Raw genomic sequence first — 22715 nt, 5'->3', positions numbered from 1 at the left:
GTGCCAGTTTCACTGTCAGTAGTTCACAGTTCCCAATGTTGTAATTCATTTCTAAAGGGCGTTGTCTGTGTGAGAAGAGAGAAAAAATATCCCACCTTGTGGTGGACAGGTACCTGACAGTAAGTCAAAGGCACAGTCATAGGGCCTATGGGGGAAGAATAATTGTTGCTTTAGTCTTGCTGAAAACCCAAGCTAGGAAAGTCTTTCCAGGGAAAGAATTGGGTCAGCTCAGTCCTGATTGTGGTTCCGTCTACCTTGAGTGAGACTGGTAACTCGAAATAGGGGGTTTGCAGCTCCCCGACATCAAGTAGTGACTTGGGAGTGTCAGGTAATAGCTCGAGAGAAGTATGGGAAGACATACAAGAATTCCAAAAATTAGAACCCCATCCAATCAATAATCCTAAAGACCAGTCAATCTGAGGTTTTGAAGTACAAGCCAAGGGTAGTCATGGATTAAGTGTAACTCAGGAGATCTCTTCTCGGTTTTGTGATATTCTGCAGTGACCCATCTGTTCAGGTCACAAGGGTCTTCTATCCAGGAAAGACAGTTAAGGGGCTCTGAATTCCAAGCTGCTCAGTGAGTGCGCAGTCTATAAATCTCAAGAATTAGGACATTATGTGCAGCTGGTTTTGGAAAAAAAATATTGATCTCAAGGACAGGATTGTTGGCTCAGAAGTGACCCGTTTCTACACAATGAGCAGAGCCTGGTTCTTCCCAGCTGCATAGGTTCCTCTAGGCTTACAACCAGGGGGGCTGTAAAATGATTATGAGGTCTGAAAACTCCCAAGGCACTGGTGCTTGAGGGAGGCAGGGTTGTAGCCATGTCCCCACCTTCAATCAATTTGGACTGTCATCAATATCATGGCCTCAAGATCGGTAACTGGCTCTGTGTTGGCCAGCTCATCCTCAGTCGACATGGCCTGATCTTCATGATAAGCAGGCCTCTGCTGGTAACTGAGGATTGATGCTTCCACAGGGCTGTTGCCCAGTCCAGCGCCCTTCCTGTGAGCAAAGAGATGATGTAGACGACTCTGCAGTGAAGCTTTAAGGTTTAAGTTTGAAGGCTAGGCAGGAAACCTTAACACCTCCCAGAATTTCCATTGAATTTCTCCAGTGCAGGCAATCTTGGGTCAAAATGAAAGCAATTCTGATACCCACTCAGATACTGAGTATCTGATTGAGTAGAATCGGCAGGCCTGGGTTGATACGACTGGGCACCTAGAGGCTGGAGTATCTCTGTCAGGATCTCTTTGTGAAGAGGAGAAGGCAGCTGCTTGATATGCACTTCACAATTTTGGGGCCTGGAGACTGATCAGCTGGATCAATGCTGTCTCGTTCAGTCTTTTTTTAATTTATGTGCCACTCCTTGTGGGCATTGAACTCCAATCTCTCAGAGAAGGGGTCAGCATTTTATTCCCCTGATCTTCTATAGCTGGAAAGAGAATGATGCACCCAAGTGCAAAGAGTGAATCTAGATTTTGTGGGACCTTTTGAGATGAAGATGTTGCTCGCTTCTGTGCATGCACATTCCGAATAGCCAGTGAATCCAATAATGCCCTTGATTACCTCCGAAAAGACCCTCCAAATCCTGAGAGAGTTGTTTTCACATTATGGACAGCCATAACAGTTCGTCATTGTTAGTGTCCCAAGAGATAGAAAAATTCCTGCACGAAAACATATTCTTTCCAACCCATACATCTGTCTGGCAGAATGTCTGGTGTAAATCATGAAGCATTTACACAAGGCATCTAAAGGGGGAATGTCAATGTCATGACTATGTGACATGACAGTATGTGGCATCCTTAACATCCATTACATAAACCACTATGACGATAGTGGTTTATGTTATGGATGATAAGGATGCCACATACTGGCTTAATATGAAACTTGGCTTAATTTTCTTTTTGTCATTTTTCTCTGCCTTGTCATTCTTTTCAGTGCCCCCGTGTCACCAAGCTTGGCCCCCCCTCTGGCCCCCCTACATTTGGAATCGTAAAATCACACCAAACAACTGCGCATTTTATCAGTTGCGGTGCCTTCATCTATAGGCTACACTGCAGCACGAGTCGTATATTCACATCAAATGTTAACGCAGAGGAACGGGACACTGCAGTTCACAAAAGTTCATTATTTGCATGTGCTTTAAAGCCTTGCCGGTTAAACATGTCATTCGCTGCTGATGCGCTGTTCAAATTTGCGCTTTACTGAGCGCGTACACTCGACGCGCACATGCACTAAAAGCCTGTTACTGGACTAAGTTATCTTTTGAGTCTTATATTGCGCTAATACTGTCAAATACAGACAATGTTTACATAAACAAAGTTGGTTATGTCTAAAGTGAAAGCAAACAGAGAAAATTAATTAAAATCTGCTTGTCATATGCGTGTATATTAGACGCGTCGCGTGCAGTTCTTAAAGAGACAGTAGCCCTAATAATAAACATGCTGCCGCTTGTCCTTAAAGAGATAGTTCACCCAAAACCAAACAGTTGCTGGTCCCCATTGACTTCCATACATAGTAGGAAAAAAATATACTATGGAAGTCACAGGGGTACATCAACTGTTTGGTTACTCACATTCTTTCAAATAACGTTTATTTTCAACAGAAGAAAGAAACTTATTCAGGTTTAAAACAACTTAAGAGAGTAAATTATGACTTTTTGGGGGGAGAACTATCCCTTTAATGTTAATAAAACAACAAAACACACAGAGGAAATCATTCACTGCTCTTGACTGAGAACTTTAAGTCTGTTGTGTTTTATTTTCATATTTGTTCATTTAATTACTTTCTTCAATTCTACTGTTAAATACACCTATAGCTGAAAAAATAAAGCACTGTTTATTTCATTTGTATATTAAGTTGTGTATGTGTAATATGTATCTCTGTTCTTAATTTTTATAACAAAGAAAATAGTGACAAAGATTTTTATTTTCGCCACTTTGGCCTAAATGTCTGCCATTCTTTTTTATTTTATATTTTGTTACCTATATTTTGTTACCTATAAGGCTTTGCTTTTAAAATAGGGACATTAGTTTGGCTGTAATGCTCAATCACATGCAAAATAGTAAAACCAACATGAAATAAGAATCGTGATAAAATCGTGATTTTCCTTAAAAAAAAAAAAAATTGTGATATGATATTATTGCCATATCGCCCACCCCAGGTGTAAAAAAGTGCCTAGATGTGCTTAGATGCTAAAAATGTGTTATTATTGATCATTATATCACACTACAATTAAACATAATGAAACATTCATTTGAATTGAAATTGTTTTATTAGCTTAGCTAATATAATTTATTAGCTTTTTCTAGAGATTGCAGTCATGCATGGTGAAAAATGACTTGAAATAATACTGAAAATAGGTTAAGATGAATGTTAAAGGTGTGCCCCCTAAAAGCACAAGTGGCCCCTGCCTGGCCCCCCCCCAGTTACTGTGGTCTAGAACCGCCACTGCTAAATATATGTTTGTCATCAGGAATGTGTGTGCGTGAAGTGGCGAGCGCAGGTAGCGTAAAGTTCATAGCTTCAGAATTTCCCCTACGAGGTAAGAAACGTTATGGTGGGTTTCCTCTTTTGGGAGGGGTGAAATTAATTGAAATTAATGTATTCGTGTTTTTATTGTAGGTGCGGCCCAAGAGTATGGAGTCAATATAGGGCCATATATATCTGCAAAATAAAACAATGTTTTGCAAAAAAAAAAAATGTTTTGCAAAAAAAAAAAATGTTTTGCAAAAAAAAAATATGTTTTGCAAATAAAAATAGAGTATTGAGAAATTTTTTTGCTTTTTTGCAAGCAAAAAAATAATAATTGCAAAAGAAAAGTTAACCACTGAGAGAAAAAAAAAAGTTTAGCAAAGTAAAACTTCAGCAGCATTGACTTTGCAACACATATTTCCCTTTGCGCCGCTCCTTTAAATCCGCGTTTCAGTCATCCGTGCCTCTGCGGCGCAAGCTTTCCTTTGCGCTTCATTTTTCTTTGCGCCTCGCTTTGTGTCCCTGATTTGACGTGGGGGGAGGGGTCAAGAGGTTGGGGTGTGTACAAGAGACGAAGGCGCGTCCCTCTCGGAACGTCATCAGCGCGAGCCCCAGACTTTTTTTTATTGACATATTTATAGAACATTAACAAAAAAGGCATTCGTAACTTCAGATTTTACAAACAAACCTGAGCGTACATACAGATATTACATCACAATATACATATTCTCATCAGCAGGCAAATAGAGCCCCAGACTATTATTGTCAATAATACATACCTGTGATCCATCACCCGTGCTGCGTTCCAGTCCAAAATAGTCATGCTCTTCACTCGCTAACTTCCCTTCATCTCGTTCACTCGGATGTACGTCATTGCGAGTGCCCACTACTGGCGGAAACTGCAATGGGCTGAACTGGAACGTCCTAAGCCCTTGATCACTTGGAATCAGCTGTGGAGTTGATTTATTATTTAATTTTTTTCCCTTTAATAATTTGTTTAATGCAGTATCCAAATGTTTATAGGTGTGTTTGGGTTGTTTTAAATTTAAAACATTATAATTAATATATCATAGAGTTGTCTGTGTGGTGGTGATTAGACGAGATATGTGGTGACGTCACAATCGTACTGCATTGTGGGACATATAGGTGCCTGAAGTGTACATTTGAAGCAGACTCGCTCCCTCGGTCAAAATCGAGGGAACGAGGGTCTGTCCATATAAACTTCCCTCGTCCACTTCACGAAGTGGAACGCACTTCAAATGGCGGCAGGGATTCCCCCAAGGGGAAGTGCTTAGGGAAGTTCGCAAGTGCGTGTCTAAAAGTGGACTGGAACGCAGCACAGCATGTCTCTGCTCCGCCATTTCGATCGATCCACTCGGTCTGGGGCTCGCGCTGATGACGTTCCGAGAGGGACGCGCCTTCGTCCCTTGTACACACCCCAACCTCTTGACCCCTCCCCCCACGTCAAATCAGGGACACAAAGCGAGGCGCAAAGAAAAATGATGCGCAAAGGAAAGCTTGCGCCGCAGAGGCACGGATGACTGAAACGCGGATTTAAAGGAGCGGCGCAAAGGGAAATATGTGTTGCAAAGTCAATGCTGCTGAAGTTTTACTTTGCTAAACTTTATTTTTTCTCTCAGTGGTTAACTTTTCTTTTGCAAATTTTTTTTTTTTTGCAAAAAAGCAAGAAAAATTCTCAATACTCTATTTTTATTTGCAAAACATATTTTTTTTTTTGCAAAACATATTTTTTTTTTTGCAAAACATATTTTTTGTTTGCAAAACATTGTTTTATTTTGCAGATATATATGGCCCTATATTGACTCCATACAAGAGCGCTAACTGCTGTTTTTTTATATATCTATTTGTGTCACTGTTTTATTGTCCTGTTCGCACGAATGACTGCAGCGGACGTTGCGGTTTCGAACCGCTGTATCCACCGAGCTCTTTAACGAGCCCTGCTCGTTATTAACTGTTGAAGTATTGGACAGGCGTGTTCTATGGGCTATTATATCAAACTAACACGCTGGTAGCTGGGTCCATTTAAAGCAGCTTGAGCTGTCTTAAATATTAATTAGCCTAGTTGTGATGTTAAATATTAGCCTATGTCATTTTGATTGTCTGTGTAATCTTTTTTTTTTCCTTTTGGTTTTCTTTCTTTTTGTTTTTCTTTCTTATTACAAATTTATTTGCCAGTGTTTACCCACATTTGCTTAATTGAACTGTGATATTGAAGCTTAACAGAAGGGGGAGTGTTTGTTTTCTTTTTTTTTCTTTTTTTTTTAATATATTTTGTTTTATTACTTGTTTTAAGAAACTTTTGTTCACTGATTTGCTGTGTGGTTTGTCCCTTTCTGTTAAAGTGGGTTTATTATGGTCTCTAATTAACTGTGGGTATTTAATTGGTAATTTGTGTACGAGATCTACTTTTAGGATGTTTTAAATGAATGAGTCTCCCTGTGCGAAATAAATTTTGTATACTTTTGGAAAGTCACGTCTCTGTCTTTGATGCAATTCGAACCAGCAGGGTCCTTCCTATTTTTGTAATTCTTTTTGGGGTATTTTTTTTTTTTTTTTTTACTTTCCTAGGTGAAGTAACCTAGGTGGTGTAGTCGTTTTTAAAAAAATATTTAGCCAAAGGTTACACATGGTTTGTGTAAAGTGTCATGTCATAATGATTACCGGTAGTGTAAATGATTATTCCTACCTTATGGACCTGGCTGGTGCAGATAGTGGTCAGTGAAGCATCCTTTGCTTTGACAGGATGTGGATTTATATATATATATTTTTTTTTTTTATTCCTAAATGACCGGAAGGATGAAAGCAGTGGTCATCGAATAAACTAATGTTAGTGAAGTGATAGTTATTTTTAAAATGCGTAGACATGGTTCTGATTCTTGCAGACCTGACTCATGCAGTGTAACAACAGGAACATGCCTGGCTAAAGAGATCTTCATTCTACACTTGAACTGAGAGTGACTGAGAGTGACCGTGACAATGTTTCAATGTTTAGGAGTCAAATGTGAAAAGGCTCTGCATCCTTTTTGGATTTATATAGCCCTAGGTACTATCAATAGGACGGTAACACTTCACAATAAGGTTCATTAGTTAACATTAGTTAATGTAGTAACTAACATGAACTAACAATGAGCAATACATTTGTTGCAGTAGTGCATTTATAACAAATACAACGTTTGGTTTGAATAATATTAGTAAATGTTGAAATTAATATTAACTAAGATTAATAAATGCTGTAGAAGTATTGTTCATTCTTAGTTCATGTTAACTAAAGTAGTTAACTGATGTAACTGGCTGAAAGCGCGCGTGCCTCACCGAGCCTGGGCGGCAGGCGACTCGTGAGTCAGGGTGAATCAAGGCTGCATTTCAGCCCTACAGCCCTGGCTGGCAGCCGAATGGTATCGCACGGGAGTGACGATGGAAGCGATCTCGCACCGGAAGGTTGTCTCGACAGACGCTTCCAACCAAGGTTGGGGAGCGCTCTTCGAAGGCAGACCGGTCTATGGCCGCTGGTCAGACCAGGAGAATCTCCTTCACATAAACTGTCTAGAGATGCTCGCGGTCGAGAAAGCGCTCAGGCACTTCCTCCCAGTCCTCCAAGGTCACCATGTTCTAGTCCGCACGGACAATACATCAGTAGTGGCCTACGTGAACCGCCAGGGCGGCGTCAGATCCAAAATGCTCTGCACCCTGGCGGAACGCCTCCTCGTGTGGGCTCAGCACTCACTGCGCTCGCTGAGAGCCGCGCATGTGCCTGGGCACCTGAACGAGGGTCTCGACAGACTGTCCAGGGACAATGTTCCCCCTGGGGAGTGGTCCTTGCATCCCCAAACAGTCCAGTCACTGTGGCGCCATTTCGGCAAAGCGAAAGTCGACCTCTTTGCGTCAAAAGACAACGCTCACTGCCCAAAGTTCTTTACGAAGAACGAGGACGTGCTGGCCAAGACCTGGCCCAGCGGCCCACTATATGCCTTCCCGCCGGTCTCTCTGTTGCCACAAGTCATCAGGAGAATCAGGGAAGCGTGCCACACGGTGCTCCTCATAGCCCCGTACTGGGAGAACCAGACTTGGTTCCCGGAGCTAATACAGCTGGCAGACACAGTCCCCTGGCCGATTCCGGCGAGAAGAGACCTCTCTCAAGGCCGCGGCTCGATCTGGCATCCCCATCCAGAGCGCTGGTCTCTGCATGCATGGAGACTCAACGGATACCCGTTGACCTGCCAGAAGGGGTTGTGAACACGATCACCCAGTTTAGAGCCCCCTCTACGAGGCGGCTCTACACGTCTAAATGGTCTGTGTTTTAAAAGTGGTGCACTGCCAAGGGGCTGGATCCACAAGCATGTGGGGTATCGCAGGTATTGGTTTTCCTTCAAGAGCTGCTGGACACGGGCAGGTCCCCTTCCACGCTCAAAGTCTATGTTGCGCAAAGCGCATCCCTTCGAACCCATAGAAACTGCGGATATGAAATACCTCACGCTCAAAACCGTTTTTCTGATAGCTCTGTCTTCAGTCAAACGTGTGGGAGACCTTCACGCGTTATCCGTTAACGCTGTGTGCCTCGAGTTCGGACCTAATGACTCGAAAGTCATTCTTAAACCGAGGCATGGTTACGTCCCCAAAATATTGGGCACTCCCTTCAGAGCACAGGTCATTTCTCTCTCAGCCCTGCCGCCTTCCGGCAGCGAGGTCGATGGTAATCTCCTCTGCCCGGTCAGAGCGCTGAGAAATTACGTCACACGCTCCGCCGCTATCAGGCGCTCGGAGCAGCTTGTCGTTTCGTTTGGTGGGCGCACCAAAGGTCTCGCCGCCTCGAAACACAGCCTGTCCAGATGGATAGTGGACGCTATCGCAGCTGCTTATGCGTCTAAAAACCTGCAGTGCCCTCTGGGCATCAGGGCTCACTCCACCATGGCCTCTTCGTGGGCTTGGTCCAGCGGAATTTCCATTCATGACATTTGTACGGCGGCGGGCTGGGCCTCCCCCTCGACATTTGTTAGGTTTTACAACCTGGAAGTTCCTGCCTTGCAGGCGAAAGTTTTATCAGTCTAAGTCACGCGTAGGCCGGCCCACTGTCTGTGTGCGGGCTACTGTGGTTGATTTAGCTCTCCTGGTTGAGCTGCATTATACAAGGGTTTATCAGCTCAGACCGGCCGTGCCGCTCTGAGCGCCCTAGTGTGTGCTTATGTACTGCGCTAGCCATTCTATTGGCCGCCCGGTTCCCACTCATTGTGTTCCCCGGACTTCCCCTGGGACTCATTTAGTGGATGCTGGGCGCGCACGGCGTTGACAAGGGAGTTCCCGTAGCATAAGCTAACTTACGCAATACGAGAGAACCTCTCGTAAGAGAACGTAATCGGTTACTAACGTAACCTCGGTTCTCTCTAGAAGAGGGAACGAGTATTGCGTAACCCGCCGTGCTCGCGCCACGAGCTCATTCGCTTCAGCGACAGAAACCAGTGAAGCAGCCTCTGAGCCTCGCTTGTATACGCTAAGCCACACCCCCTCTTTCGCGGGCTGTGACGCATGAGGTGCTCCCAAGCGCGCTCATTGGACGTCACGTCTAAGGCTCAGCGATAGGCTGCTGCAGTTGCCGCAGGGCAGCCGCAGGGCACGCTAGTAAGCCTGCCCTAGGTCTGCGTGCTGCTGCACTGCGTTGACAAAATTATAAAAATTAAGGATAATTTTTTGGCTTCAGATCTCGAGAAAAGATGACTTTCCCGTAGCGTAAGCTAACTTACGCAATACTCGTTCCCTCTTCTAGAGAGAACCGAGGTTACGTTAGTAACCGATTACGTTTTTGGCATGTAGCACCTTTCACAGGGAAACTGGGGATTTATGTGGTGTCAATGAATCAACAATATGTAAAGTCATTCACAGAGTATGCAGGGCCATTTGTGAATTAAGAACACATTACATAAACTTCCCTGAAGCTTCAACCCAGGCTAACCACAAGGTACAATTCTATGAATATGGGAACTTCCCAGGAGTCAGGTTGCATATATAGATGAAACCCATATTCCCATAAAATGTCCCACAACTCCAGATGCTGAGGAATACAGGAACCGAAATAATTGGTTTTCCATAAATGTCCAAGGTGTGTGCACTCCCCTATTGCAGTTTTTGAACATTGTTGCATGTTGGAAAGGTGCAACTCATGATTCCCGGATTTTCCTCAACTCATCTCTGTACACTCAGTTTGAAAGAGGAGATCATCATGGAATATTGCTTTGTTACAGTGGGTATGCTCAGAAGAATCTTTAGGTCACACCATACTTGCACTCAACAACAGCTGAACAATGGCGCTACAACCAGGCTCATCAGCGCACTAGGGGTCTAGTAGAGCGCATGTTTGGTGTTTGGAAGAGTCACTTTCAGTGCCTCCGGAAAACACTTTGGTTCAAACCAAGAAGATGCTGCACTATCATCATTGCAAAAGCTGTTCTTCACAACTGAAACAGCAGGGATGCCCAGATCCCCCAATAGAAGAGGATGCCAATCCAGATGTGCCACCATTTCTATCAGACCATGGAGAAGGACATGCATACAGAAATGCTTTTGCGTTGTGCCACTTTAAATACATATATTTACATTGTTTACTTTTCAACCCTCTCAGATCTGATACATTCTCACATGTAATGAGCAAATAAAATATATTTTAAAAGTAAAATGGATATTTTGTCTGGTATACAGAAACAGCCATAAATTCCAACTTGACTTGATAAAACAATATTTATTTCACAGATTTATGTACTGATGTGAAATTTGAGACTGCTCTTCTTCATCTTCATCTCCAGTTATACTTGCAGTATCTTCATCTTCATTTCATGCTCCTCCTTAAGATACTTCAACGTTCATGGAATTCAATAGCCAGCCTTTCATGGACAGTGAGTCTTTTCTTAGGGTGACCAGTTCTGGCAGACATTGCCGCTATTGCTTCTGAGGATGTGGAGGGTAAACTGTCTTGGAACTCTAGTTCTGTCCATATGACTTTCTCCTTAAAACAAGACAGTTCATATATATATATATATATATATATATATATATATATATACACATGGTCAAATAAATACAGATAATGAGAAGATTTTTGATGACACAAAGCAAATTAAAGTTTGAGAGAGAAAGAAATGGGAAAGTGAAATGTATTCATATACTTAATGTAGGTGTGTGTGATCCATCATCTGAACTAGATAATCATCACCTTCTCCAAAGGTTGCTGGCTCTCCATTATTCCTGTCAGTAACTCATCCAACTGGTCAGCTTCTTTATTTGCAGGTCCTCCGCCAGTCCTAAATCTCTCTCTTCGGGTTTCAGCAGCAGTTTTTTTTAAGGTTTATTTTTACATTCTTCCACAACCCCTGGATATATAAAATAACTACTGTAGCTTAACTACTTTTAAGATTCATGGTTCATTCCATGTTTTATAGGCAAACTCCATCCGGCTAATACAGATCTGCACAGGTGGTTTTAAATTAACCTAGTTTATTTTAGTTCAGGACTCCATAGTCCAGGTGTTATTAATCTGTACTTAATCTGGGTTTCAGAAAGCCATTTTCGAAAGACGAAGCCCCGCTGGTGATGATGGGGAGTGCCCGATGCCTTACAGACTCAGAGCACAGCAGGGATGACAGCCCACGGCAGAGTCGAGGGAGTGAGGAACCAGGCATAGATGTGGCTGATGACATCCTGGTGACGACAGATGGAGGTGGAGCCGAAGGATCCCAGGGCACAGACAGAGAGCTGATGGTATTGAGCTACATAGCTGGCACAGGGGGTCTAGGCGAAGCCGTGGCGATGAGCTTCTGATGCTTGATGACGTTTACCATTGACCACCTTGGCTTTCTTTGTTTTCCCCCTTATGTTCTCTGGCCAGGTGTTGTCCTGATCATTCGGTGACTCTGCCCTTGTCTGTTATTCACTTCTCCTTTTTTTTTTTTTTTTTTTTTTTTATTAAAACTGACTTGCACAATATAGGCCCCATGAGGCAATCCTCTGGAACAACCACAGCCCGCAGCACCTCCTCCTCTTGAGACTCAACAACCAATACTTTTGAAAGTAACTTGAAGCTTTAAATAAAGATTGTATCACTCACATTGTTACAGCAGTAGGTGGTGACAAGTGACTGTTAAAAAGGGCATTTGTGTCTTTCTGAGTAGGTCAATAAATCATTTTTAATAAATAAATAATATATCTATATATTTTTTTATAATATACTGCAGCATTTATCATTTTGTCAGAACCTGTTATTTTGTTTAGTTGTCTATCCAGAATCATGCAGCTTCCAAACAGACATATGATAGATATTTCTGTAAAAATCTGTTAGCATTTTTCTCTTTCTTTCTTTCTTTCTTTCTTTCTTTCTTTCTTTCTTTCTTTCTTTCTTTCTTTCTTTCTTTCTTTCTTTCTTTCTTTCTTTCTTTCTTTCTTTCTTTCTTTCTTTCTTTCTTTCTTTCTTAAAGCCTGGAATAAATATGACACTGTTTTGTATCTTACTTTTATTACAGTAGAGGAAAATAGTTGGACAGTTGCAACATGGCTTTTTTTTTCTCCAAATCTGGAATGAGCTAGAGAGATGATATTCATATTACACATGCTCAGTTAGTTTCTCAGTTCTAGTAAGAAAGCAGTCACATGTGACCTTCCTTTTGATAGAAATTATAAAAAATATATTTTTTATTTTTATATATAAGCATTTTTTTTATGATCAGATCTTTTTGTCATACTGTCTAAACTTTGTGCGTGAAGCATTGTAAATTCATATCATTTTAATCATGTTTTCTTAGCTTCTAAAAGGCATAGCTAGCATGTGTTAAAATCTATTGTGTCAAGCTAGCAAGTTTTGTCATGGCTGTCAGTGTAGAACCATACTGTCTATGTGTAGCACCTGTCCCTTATCACAACATTGATGCAAAACCTTGTCATAACATAACAAAATTATAATTGTATGTATTAATAAACAACCCCGGTTAATAGTCAGGTGTCTCCCCTTTTTTATTTAAGTAAACAGTTTTTGAGTAAAAATCAGACATACAGGCTTACATTTGATCTGTTTTCAGTAGCCTATGCCACAAAAGAGGAAATGCACAACAGGGCTGTTGCTCTGTTCTGATGCAAACATAGTGAAGCATAAAGGCAGGACACTAATCAAAACCAACTTTAGCTGGACAATAACTTTATTCTAGAGCTGCTGTAAAGCCAAAACAATCTCTGTTACTGTAATTTCCTATTATCACTGTAAAGCTGCTTTGAAACAATCTGTATTGTTAAAAGCACTATATAAATGAAGGTGACTTGACTTGACTTGACTTGACTGAGGTCTGACGCAAAAGATTTGCCATTTGCCACATAACCTTGCAAGAATATAAGAATATATTGCTAAATTAAACGCAAACAGTCCAGTAAGCTTTCACAGAAGTATTATTCAATTTCAGTGTTGATTTTGGTTGAAAAAAATTAGTTGGTAGTTCAAATGTATTGTAATAATTCACCAAAACCTGACTTTAAACTGTACATTTTAATGAATGTTGCAAGCGTCCCCTGTTATGGGGTCAGTTGCAAAATTTGACTTTGTCTATATAAGTATATATTCACATGTTGCAGCAGTGTGGGTGGGAAGCTGACAGATGTGGGTTTATTGTATTAAAATGTTGTCTTTCCAATACAGTCTCCGAGAAACTCAAAGAAAAAGCAAAAAGTGTTGCAACCGTCCCCACTCTCCCCGAACATGATTGTATTCAACACCTTTTTTGCTGGAAACAATAAAAATATGTGAAAAAGTGGAAACAACGAAAACTTAATATTTTATATTTTAAATGAATGCAACGATAATTTCTGCATTTTAGTTCATTATAATTGACTGCTTGTTTCTCGGTTTGGGGCTCTACAAAAGACCTTGGTCTAGATCTGCATTTCAGTGGGTCTGGTATTAGTCTGGGTTTTGGAGAATCTGGGGCCATCTGGGGAATCACTATGTTAAGTCTAAGAACTAGGTTGACCAACTAGCAGTTAGCCAAAGGGTAATCATACTTACTTTTCGGATCCAAATTAGACCAACCTGTTTAAGTAACTCACTTAAAAAAAGTTATAACCAGAAAAAAATTAACTAACTTGTAAGACTAGTCTAAGCAGTTTATGCGTCTTGACTACATTTGCGCCTATTTGGTCAGGGGTCATCCTAATCTAAAGCAAGAAAACACACAGCCTAGCCTACCTCCTAGAAAGAATGCTATGCTGTTATGTGTTTTAATCCAAGTAGGCCTACATTAAACTGTGAACAATTCAAAACATTTAGATGTTCTAAATCATTTGATCAGCAATGTATGCCATACATTCAATTTGTGAACATTTATGAACCTGGTTTGGTAAAATCTTTTACATTTTACAGAAATGTAGGCTACTTCACTTTTGTGAGCAGAAAACGCACCCCTGCCACATTGATGGTATGGAGCATCCGGACCCACAATTCACCGCGCCGCTCGTCTGGGAGTCACATGACCATGACATTAAAGCGGAAATGACAGTTAGCGATCCACAGTCTCACGGCAGATAAAAGGTAGGGATTAAAACATTTATTGTCTGTTATTATTGACAGAAGACGTTTAAATTATACATGAACTTTCTCGCTTTTAAAGTGGTTCTTGACGATTTCAAGTATATTGAGACTTTTCTCTATAAATGATGTGCAGCTAGTCAAACATCGTCACTGTCTTACACATGCATTAAACTTAAGATTATAAATGATCCTAAATCTTTATTAGCTGCAGAAATGATATTCGGTTGAGTCTTTCTGATGTCTAATTCGGAGGGGAAAAGAAATGTGTTTATAATCATCCGACCCTGATGTATACCGAACAGTTAACGTCATATGAGTTTGTTTGTGTCTGATCATCACAATCGTTTCTGACCTATGAAGCTGTCAGACTCGGATATTCACAGATTGTATCATGACACCGTTTTATAAACCATATTTTTGGTTTATAAACCATAACCATACAACCCGGCTTTACTGTTGACCCGCCTAACATTTTCTAATGTTTTCACAGTTTATGTAAAATCTTCCTGTATTAAACCGTAATAATTGTGTGTGTGTGTGTGTGTGAGGTGCTCAGATGATCACTGTGAGTTTTAATGCTAGATGAAGCTCTCAGTAAACGCACACGTCTATGGTTTATTATCGTCTGATTATATTTCACAGTAGATTGAATATGTGTGATGATGAATGTGTGTGTGTGTGTGTGTGTGTGTGTGTGTGTGTGTGTGTGTGTGTGTTTGTTTCAGGGCTGTGATCTGTGATGTGATGTGATGTGATGATGGCAGCTGCCAGTGTGTCTCAGTTTGCCAACGTTCAGGCCACAGAAAAATCACAGTTGACCTTGAAAGGTAAGAAAATCAGCTTTTTTTTTGGATCCAGCCAGTGTTAACATCAGCACTGTGCACTGTAAATGACTGATCTGAAACTGATCATTTTGATGGGATTTATCAGCTCATATGACGCATCAACTTCAGCATCAGAGCTTCATGTGTTTTTGCACTTTGCAGTGTTTCCTCTAGAGGGTGATGTGTGCTGAATAATTGACTTCATAACTGCTAGTCCAACAATGAGCGTTCATGTCAGGACACATTACTCACATTTCCTGGTACAGCAATTAAATTTATTAATGTTTTTGCCACCTTGGAATCATGGTTTCACTTTAATTTGATGGTCCCTTTAACACATTCTGTTGACTATAAGTAACGTTGCAGCTACATGTCTACTAACTCACATTAAAGTGTTAGTAGAGTATTAGTAGACTGGTAGGGTTTGGGTTAGAATAAGTTAAGACATGTAGTTGCAAAGTTACTTATAGTCAGTAAAATGTCTGTTGGGGGAACATAACAATAAAGTGTTAGCAGATATTAAGCAGACATTCTGCTAATACTCTAATGAGAGTTAGTTGACATGTAGTTGCAAAATTACTTATAGTCAACAGAATGTTCAAAAGCGACCATCAAAATAAAGTGTTACCGGAATCATAGTCATTGCCACATGCCACTTAGTAATTATTGATATAAATCTGTTGTCCATTAACCGCCTCTAAGCAGTAAAATGTCTTGTACGCTGAAACTTTTCATAAACGTTCTCTACTCTTGAGAAAAGTGATATAATAAAGGAAACAGTTTGTTATGAATTTGTTATTGTTGTTATCAGAGCCGGCCCTACATGGCCACAGTTTGCTTGGTATAAATAACTTTGATAAAGTTAGCTCGTATCACTCTGTGCATTAATGTTTGAAAATAAAGAGGCACCACAATCAATCTGGTGCAGAAAAGAGGAAAAAGACGAAAGAAAGGAGCAAGATAAGGGTAGTCTAAGTATTGCATTTTGACAAGATATACATTTGTTGAAATGGTGGTTGCTGCAGCGTGTCTTATCGGTTCAGTTCAGCGTTTCGGGACTGCTGTTATTTGAAGACGCTCTGCTTTTGTAACAAGAGTGTCAGTCACTGTCACCTTATAATATATTGCGGCACTGAAAATGCACAGTGTTGTTATCGTGGGCACTTAAAAATTCAGTGAATAATTCTAGACGCCTTCTGAATTGTTCAGATTTTAGTTGAATGAAATTGCACATTCACACTCTGACTGTAGGTGGTGTATATGGGACAGCAGAAAAACAGTGGTTATTCAATTACCCCTGTACACAAAGCAGTGCAACTTTCTGGACTAAACATGCCAGTTCAGAAAATCTTTCTATATTGATTGAAAATATTCTTATTCTTTATAATTGTTCTTTATAGTTGTGTACTTTTGCACTTTAAAGGAACACTCCACCGTTTTTTGAAATAGGGCTTATTCACCTTCTTTCCTACATTTAGATAGGTGGGCAAATGCATTTTTGTCTCAGTGCATGCATTGTTTTAGTTTGACAGGGTTGGCGCTAGCTTAGCTTAGCATAATGAATGGAATCCTTTGTTGCCAGCTAGCATGTCCTGAGTAAAAGTGATATAAAAAAAAAAAAAAACACCTAATTACTTCTTGTGGCCTGCGTATTCACAACGAGTACAAATAGCGATGCAGATTAACACTAGGCGATTTCCTATGCAGATTTTGACTTGGGACTATATTAGGGGGAAGCACAGGCGAAGCACTGCTACTTGGGCGCAGAGATATCACGCCCAAGTAGCAGTGCTTCGCCTGTGCTTCCCCCTAATATAGTCCTTAATATATAAGTCAATATCTGCCTAGGAAATCGCCTCGTGTTAATCTGCATCGCTATTTGTACTTGTTGTGAATACGCAGGCCACAAGAAGTAATTAGGTAAGGTTTTTTAAATTTTTTATATCACTTTTATTCAGGACATGCTAACTGGCAACAAAGGATTCCATTCATTATGCTAAGCTAAGCTCACGCCGACCCTGTCAAACTAAAATAATGCATGCACTGAGACAAAAATGCATTTGCCCACCTATCTAAATGTGGGAAAGAAGGTGAATAAGCCCTATTTAAAAAACGGTGGAGTGTTCCTTTAATCTGTTTGAAACATTTGTTTACTATATACTTTTTATCAATGTGTATTTTTTTATTGTATTTACACTGGTAATTCACGCTACAAAAATGGTATTCAGCAGTTTATTATTTTTCTAGTATGTTTAAAGATAAATATTCTGAGTACAATTTACAATGAGGTGTCAGTAGCCGCGTTTCCATTACAGATTTGCGCAAATGTTTTGCGCTATTATCTAAATATCGATAAAAAACTATTGCGAAATGACGGCGTTTCCATTAACCGATGTTATGCGACTAAAACGTCTTTTTTTCTCTCGCGATAAGTCATTCCAAAAATCACGGCAACGGACGTTGGTTATAATATCACAGCCACCGCATTAGACATTATTATTATTATTAATGGAAGGAGACGTGGCGTGTTATCCAAGCATTAATGGCAGGGAAAGACCCCCGAACGACACATATAAGGAGTTTCTGGGTGTTTCGCCCTCATTTCTGCTCCGATTGTGGCATTTCTTTGAGATTTAGAATCCAGTATTCCTATAGGCTAATTATTGTTTCTTTTATGAATTTAATAAATAATTCTGTCTCGTGTTCTGTCCAAATGATCCATGTAGGCAACTTTTGTGTCTATTTGTTTTTCCTTTTTTAACCCCTAATTGAAAAATTGGCTACACACAACTGCTGTGCTTTATTTATGACTTTTTGCCCCTTTATTAAACATTTAAAATATTCACAAATTAATATGGAAAACATGTCGATTTTACTGGTTTTCTAAGGCCAAATTAGAAACTGGAATTGATGTATTTCCCGCAGTGCTGAATGAGAAGAGCCATTAATATAATGAATAAACTATTGTTTTCTAAGTGTCGGCTAAAATCACATCTCCATCTCCGCTGTTAAGCAGATGCGCTTTTAGAGAGAAATGCAACTTTCATACGGATTAGCCTACATAATCAGAAGGTATTAGCTTTCGATTCGAATTTGTTCGTTTTAAAGTGGACATTTCAAGCTTTAGCCTACACAGGCTATATTTTGTTTCAGTTCTCGCGCCCCAGTTTACGGAGATCATGTGCGTCTGATTGTTTCTTTTATTTTACAAAAGCACAGCATTTTCTTGTTATTGTGAGTTTACACAAATAAAAGTGGTTGAGAATAATGTATTATTATTTTCTGTCTGACCAGAAATGATAGAGTATAAGTTGTTTCCACTGTTGATAGGAAAATGCAAGTGTTTGCGGCCGCGCCTCCGTGTCATGCAGTGCGCGCTCCACGCTCAGCTTTGTTCCTTTTTTGCATAAAAGCCTCTTCTAAATATAGCCTATTAAATGTTATAATAAAATAATATAAAATTATTATTATTTGCGTAGCTATACATGGACTTCAAACACACTGCGTCTTCTAAGTCAGATGACTGTAAATGCGCAAAAACTGTTTCCATTGCAGTTTTGCGAAATATTCATTTTTCGAATTGCCTGAAAAACCACCTCATGAGAGCGTAAAAACTTTTTTGCGATAAATGGGAGTTTTTGCGAAATTGACGTGTTTCCATTAAGCGTATTTTCAATTCGCAATTTCAATTTGCGCAATTTGAAGGGTAATGGAAACGCGGCTAGTGTAGGACGTATGTTGTGTACATTGGGGCATGGGAGTGGTTTGGTGAAACCTTACATGGGACCTATTTTGAAAATCTGCTTAGGGCCCCCAAAATGCCCTGGATATGTTACTTGGTCTGTTATTTCTGGTATGTTGTAAGTTTAATAACAGTGAATATGATATGAGATGAATGGCTCTGTAATGATTTGGATCACAGTGAAATGTACAATTTCTCATTGAATTTTTGAATAATGTTTGGTGTTTTTCTGTTGTACTCATTTGACAGTGCTGTCTGCTAAGCCTCAGTCTCCTAAGCTCCCCAGTCGTCACTCTCGTCTGAGTTCATTTGTGGAAGTGACTGCTGACGGTCTGACCAGTGAAACGAAGAAAACAGGCAAACGCACTGGACACCTTGAGCTGCAGTGGAATGAAGACCTCACCCTGTAAGGCATCACATGACTAAGTTTATATATATATGTTACTTTTTTCATTTCTCATTTAAGTATACAATTTGTAAAAATAACAAATAATTACTAAGACCATTGAATTGCTCTCTGTAAATCAGTAAAGTGAAGAAATCTGCTTTTCTGAGTTGGTTGTGTTCTACCTTTTGGTTTGTTTTTATTTACATCTCTTAAAATATTTTCTAAAAAGCCCTTCCAGTTTTAGGGGACTGTGTTTAGCCATAACCATGGTCCATTTGAGAACTTGTGTATATTTATTAATTAAAATTTTACAGGAACGTGACTCCTCAGAGTCATTTGGATCTGAAGTTGTGGAGTTGTCACACTTTGAGGAAGGAACTTCTGGGCAGTGCCACCATTGACTTACTGGACACTCTACGAACACATGATGGCAAGAGTAAGTTGTCATCACAATATAAAATCACCATAAATATATTTTTACATTGATTCTCCAAGTTAAAGGGATACTCCACTTTAAAATGAAAATTCTGTCATCATATACTCACCCTCATGTTGTTTCAAACCTGTATGAATTTCTTTCTTCTGCTAAACAGAAAGGAAGATATTTAGAAGAATGTCAGTAACCAGACAGTTTCTGGTCTCATTGACTTCCATAGTAGGAAAAAAATATACTATGGAAGTCAATGAGACCAGAAACTGTCTGGTTACTGATATTCTGCTAAATATCTTCCTTTGTGTTCAGCAGAAGAAAGAAATTCACAAAGGATTGAAACAACATGAGGGTGAGTATATGATGACAGAATTTTCATTTTAAAGTAGTGTATCCTTTTAATGTTAAAACAACAGAGACAGTGTAACAAGGTTCATTGATAAGGGAAGAAGGAGGCGGGAACCAGCGAACATTTCAAAACTTTAATCCAAAATAAACAAACACAAAACGAAGATAAAAGATAAACAAAGCATAACGTAAATAGTCCAGACCTGGTCCTCTCTCTTTCTTCACTGTCGTCGTTCCTCTTTTTATACTTCCGAAGCTCCTCAGTGAGGAACTCGAGACCTCATTATGAGACGCACCACCGGCCTCGTCTCGTTCTCACGGTCCTGCTTGCCACTGACAGTATTTTCAATATTTATTTAATGGTGTCTTTTTTCACTAAGTTGTATGAATGAAGCCCAGTATTACTGATAACAATACTGATGCCTTTTTTAAACACACACACATATAACATATATATATATATGCTATAAACATTTAAACAGTAAATTTTAATTTTAAAATTTAAACAAATATTTTTTTCCCAGCCGTAATATTAATGTTAAAATCAGTGCTGATCACCTCAGATCTTTTATAACTCCTTGTAACTGACATTAAAGCAAAACAGGTCTTATTTTTACAATTTAAAATATAAGTCACCTTTATTTCTATAGCACTTTATACAATACAGGTTGTTTTAAAGCAGCTTTACAGTGATAAACAGGAAAATTATGCTTTTTGGCTGTTGTTCAGTTCAGATCAATAATCTAATCATAATATTTTTTGAATATTAAGTGTCTCCAACTGTGACCCCCTGTTATTAATACTTTTGCATTCCTGGTTCTTTTGACACTACTGGCCAAAAGATTTTGCATAGGTCTGTATGAATTCTTTTCCGCTCAGTGCAGTGTTTTTCCTGAACATTTGAGGTTTGACTTTCAGCAGAGTCACTCCGCAATTTTAGTCCTGTGTTTTTGGTCAAGTTGGTAAAGTTGTTTCTGAGTCAGCTGTGGGCTTCACATTGTTCAGAGAAATTCTTGAACTTTTGTCTGTCTAGCAGAAGACAGCTGGGTTTGCTTAAAAAAAAAAATATATGTTTAGATTCAAATCACAGTTCCTGTCAAACGTGCAGAGAAGCAGCAGTATATGTATTTACATACATTTTTTTACATTTACAAGACAGGATATTCTTCAAAGATGTTCTTTATTGTTGCACAGAAGAACTTTAAAGAAGTGTAGATGACATGAGTGTAAATTATGACATAATTTTAATTTTGATTGAACTGTTCTTTTACTTTCTTAAAAAGAGAGACTGTTTTTATATTTGCTGTTATATAAGGTTCTGACACGCGTGTCTGAACAAGATTATTATGTCAGCACTTGTTCAACAGATCGCAGTGTCAGAAATACATGATTTCTATGATTCGAGGACATGAAAAGGCTAATGTGGGATTGAATGAAATCTCAATGAACAGCTGAAAACTCCCCTTTTAAACCAGCTTCACTTCTTCCCTGCTATTTTAAAACACAAAATATGAACCAGTGAGTGTTTTGCCAAAACAATGAGTCTGTCAAATAAAATGTCATGAATGTAAGTTGAATATTTAGGTTTTTAATAAAAAAACAAAAACACAAATGTATCTACCAGCACTAGAGCCCTCTCTCTCTTTCTCTCTCTCTCTTTTTGACTGGCAGTGGAGAATGTTCAGCTCAGTCTGGTTCTACAGACCGAGAACAAAGGCTCGGTTGTAGCAGGAGGTGAGCTCAACGTCTGTCTGGACGGCCTGGTTGTTGATCTAGGATCTCTGCCCAATGGCAATGCTGCCTCAGACAGTAAGTCCTGTTCACAGACACACATGCACACTTCATAGAAAACACTCGTAGAACACACAGAACACATGAACAAATGCACATTCATGAGTTTGCAAAGCCTTGGCTGTGACTCCACCTAAACTAACTGCAGGAATAGAGGAGGTTGTGGTGAGAGGGGTTGGTATGGAAAGAGTCGAGTTTGACCAAGCGGATGCTCACAAGAGGGCTTTTCTCCTCTGTGTACTCACAACTGACAAACAGAGCCCAGGAGGTCAGTGGGTCTATTGACCACTCACAAACCTAATCTGTTCAGACTCACACACACTCATTTTTGATTAGGAGTAAGTTGCTTTGGAAAGCACAAAGCATTCATGTGTCAGTTAGAGACAGGTACTAAATTGATTCTGAAAGACTGATATTGTGAGTTTATATTTACATTTACATTTATGCATTTGCCAGAACATTTTATCCAAAGTGACTTATGTTGTGTTCAAGGTACACATTTACATTTGATCAGTTCTTTCTTTCCCTGGAATCGAACCCTTGACATTGGCGTAGCTAGCGCCACGCACTACTGCTTGAGCTTATGGAAAGCGAGTCTAGTTACTGAATGACCATCTCTAGCTTGTAAAAAGATTCATGTGACTTACTCTTAACTACTCTGTGAAGCATAAGGTGTGTGCTGCAATGTCGACGCATGTTATAGAGCACAATCAGTCAATATATAACAATTTAATGTTTATTTGAAGCCACGAGTAGAGAAATACAGAGAATGTGCATTAAATGTATCTAGAGTTGTCTTTAAACTGTGAGATTCATTCATTCAAGATTTTCAGAAGCGTTTTTATTTTCCTGGAAGGGTTGGTTGAGATTTCACCTTCAAAATATTCCCATTGCTAAACCCTCAACCTGCCAATAATTTTTTTATATCTAACTCTATATAACTACTGTAGATGATGAGTACGTTCTCACAATGGAACCTGCCATTCAGTAGCCTATTATTGCTTTTTAGCCAAATTGAAATAAAACAATTCTATAGCAAAACATTTAGTTAAACAGAACAAATATATAAGCATTATTTTGAGCAGAAAATTGAATTAGGACATAACAGTTACAGCACATAACGCATGTGACAACCCCAACCTGAGAA

The 22715-nt window shown here is 39.6% G+C and overlaps 1 protein-coding gene and 1 pseudogene across 4 annotated transcripts in view; both read left to right on the top strand.

Moving 5' to 3' along the window:
• Nucleotides 1-9290: 9290 nt before the first annotated feature.
• Nucleotides 9291-11299, top strand: LOC309490009 (putative nuclease HARBI1; annotated as a pseudogene). The gene is made up of 2 exons: nucleotides 9291-10052; nucleotides 11038-11299. The product of its transcript is annotated as a putative nuclease HARBI1 (transcript).
• Nucleotides 11300-13957: 2658 nt separating this feature from the next.
• wwp2 (WW domain containing E3 ubiquitin protein ligase 2) overlaps nucleotides 13958-22715 on the top strand; it is a 59651-nt gene continuing 50893 nt past the window's right edge. For all 3 annotated transcript variants that reach the window (XM_082160430.1, XM_082160428.1, XM_082160429.1), the window contains exons 1-5: nucleotides 13958-14045; nucleotides 14771-14872; nucleotides 18861-19017; nucleotides 19314-19435; nucleotides 21449-21586. In XM_082160430.1, the coding sequence (XP_082016556.1) occupies nucleotides 14800-14872; nucleotides 18861-19017; nucleotides 19314-19435; nucleotides 21449-21586 (490 nt within the window). In that variant the 5' untranslated portion in view covers nucleotides 13958-14045; nucleotides 14771-14799. The remainder of the gene's footprint in view (nucleotides 14046-14770; nucleotides 14873-18860; nucleotides 19018-19313; nucleotides 19436-21448; nucleotides 21587-22715) is intronic.

The sequence above is a fragment of the Leuciscus leuciscus genome (assembly GCF_965113295.1).
Source record: "Leuciscus leuciscus genome assembly, chromosome: 25".
NCBI lineage: Eukaryota > Metazoa > Chordata > Actinopteri > Cypriniformes > Leuciscidae > Leuciscus > Leuciscus leuciscus.
Note: the sequence above shows the minus strand (reverse complement) of the source record. Positions and strands in the feature narration are given on the sequence as shown.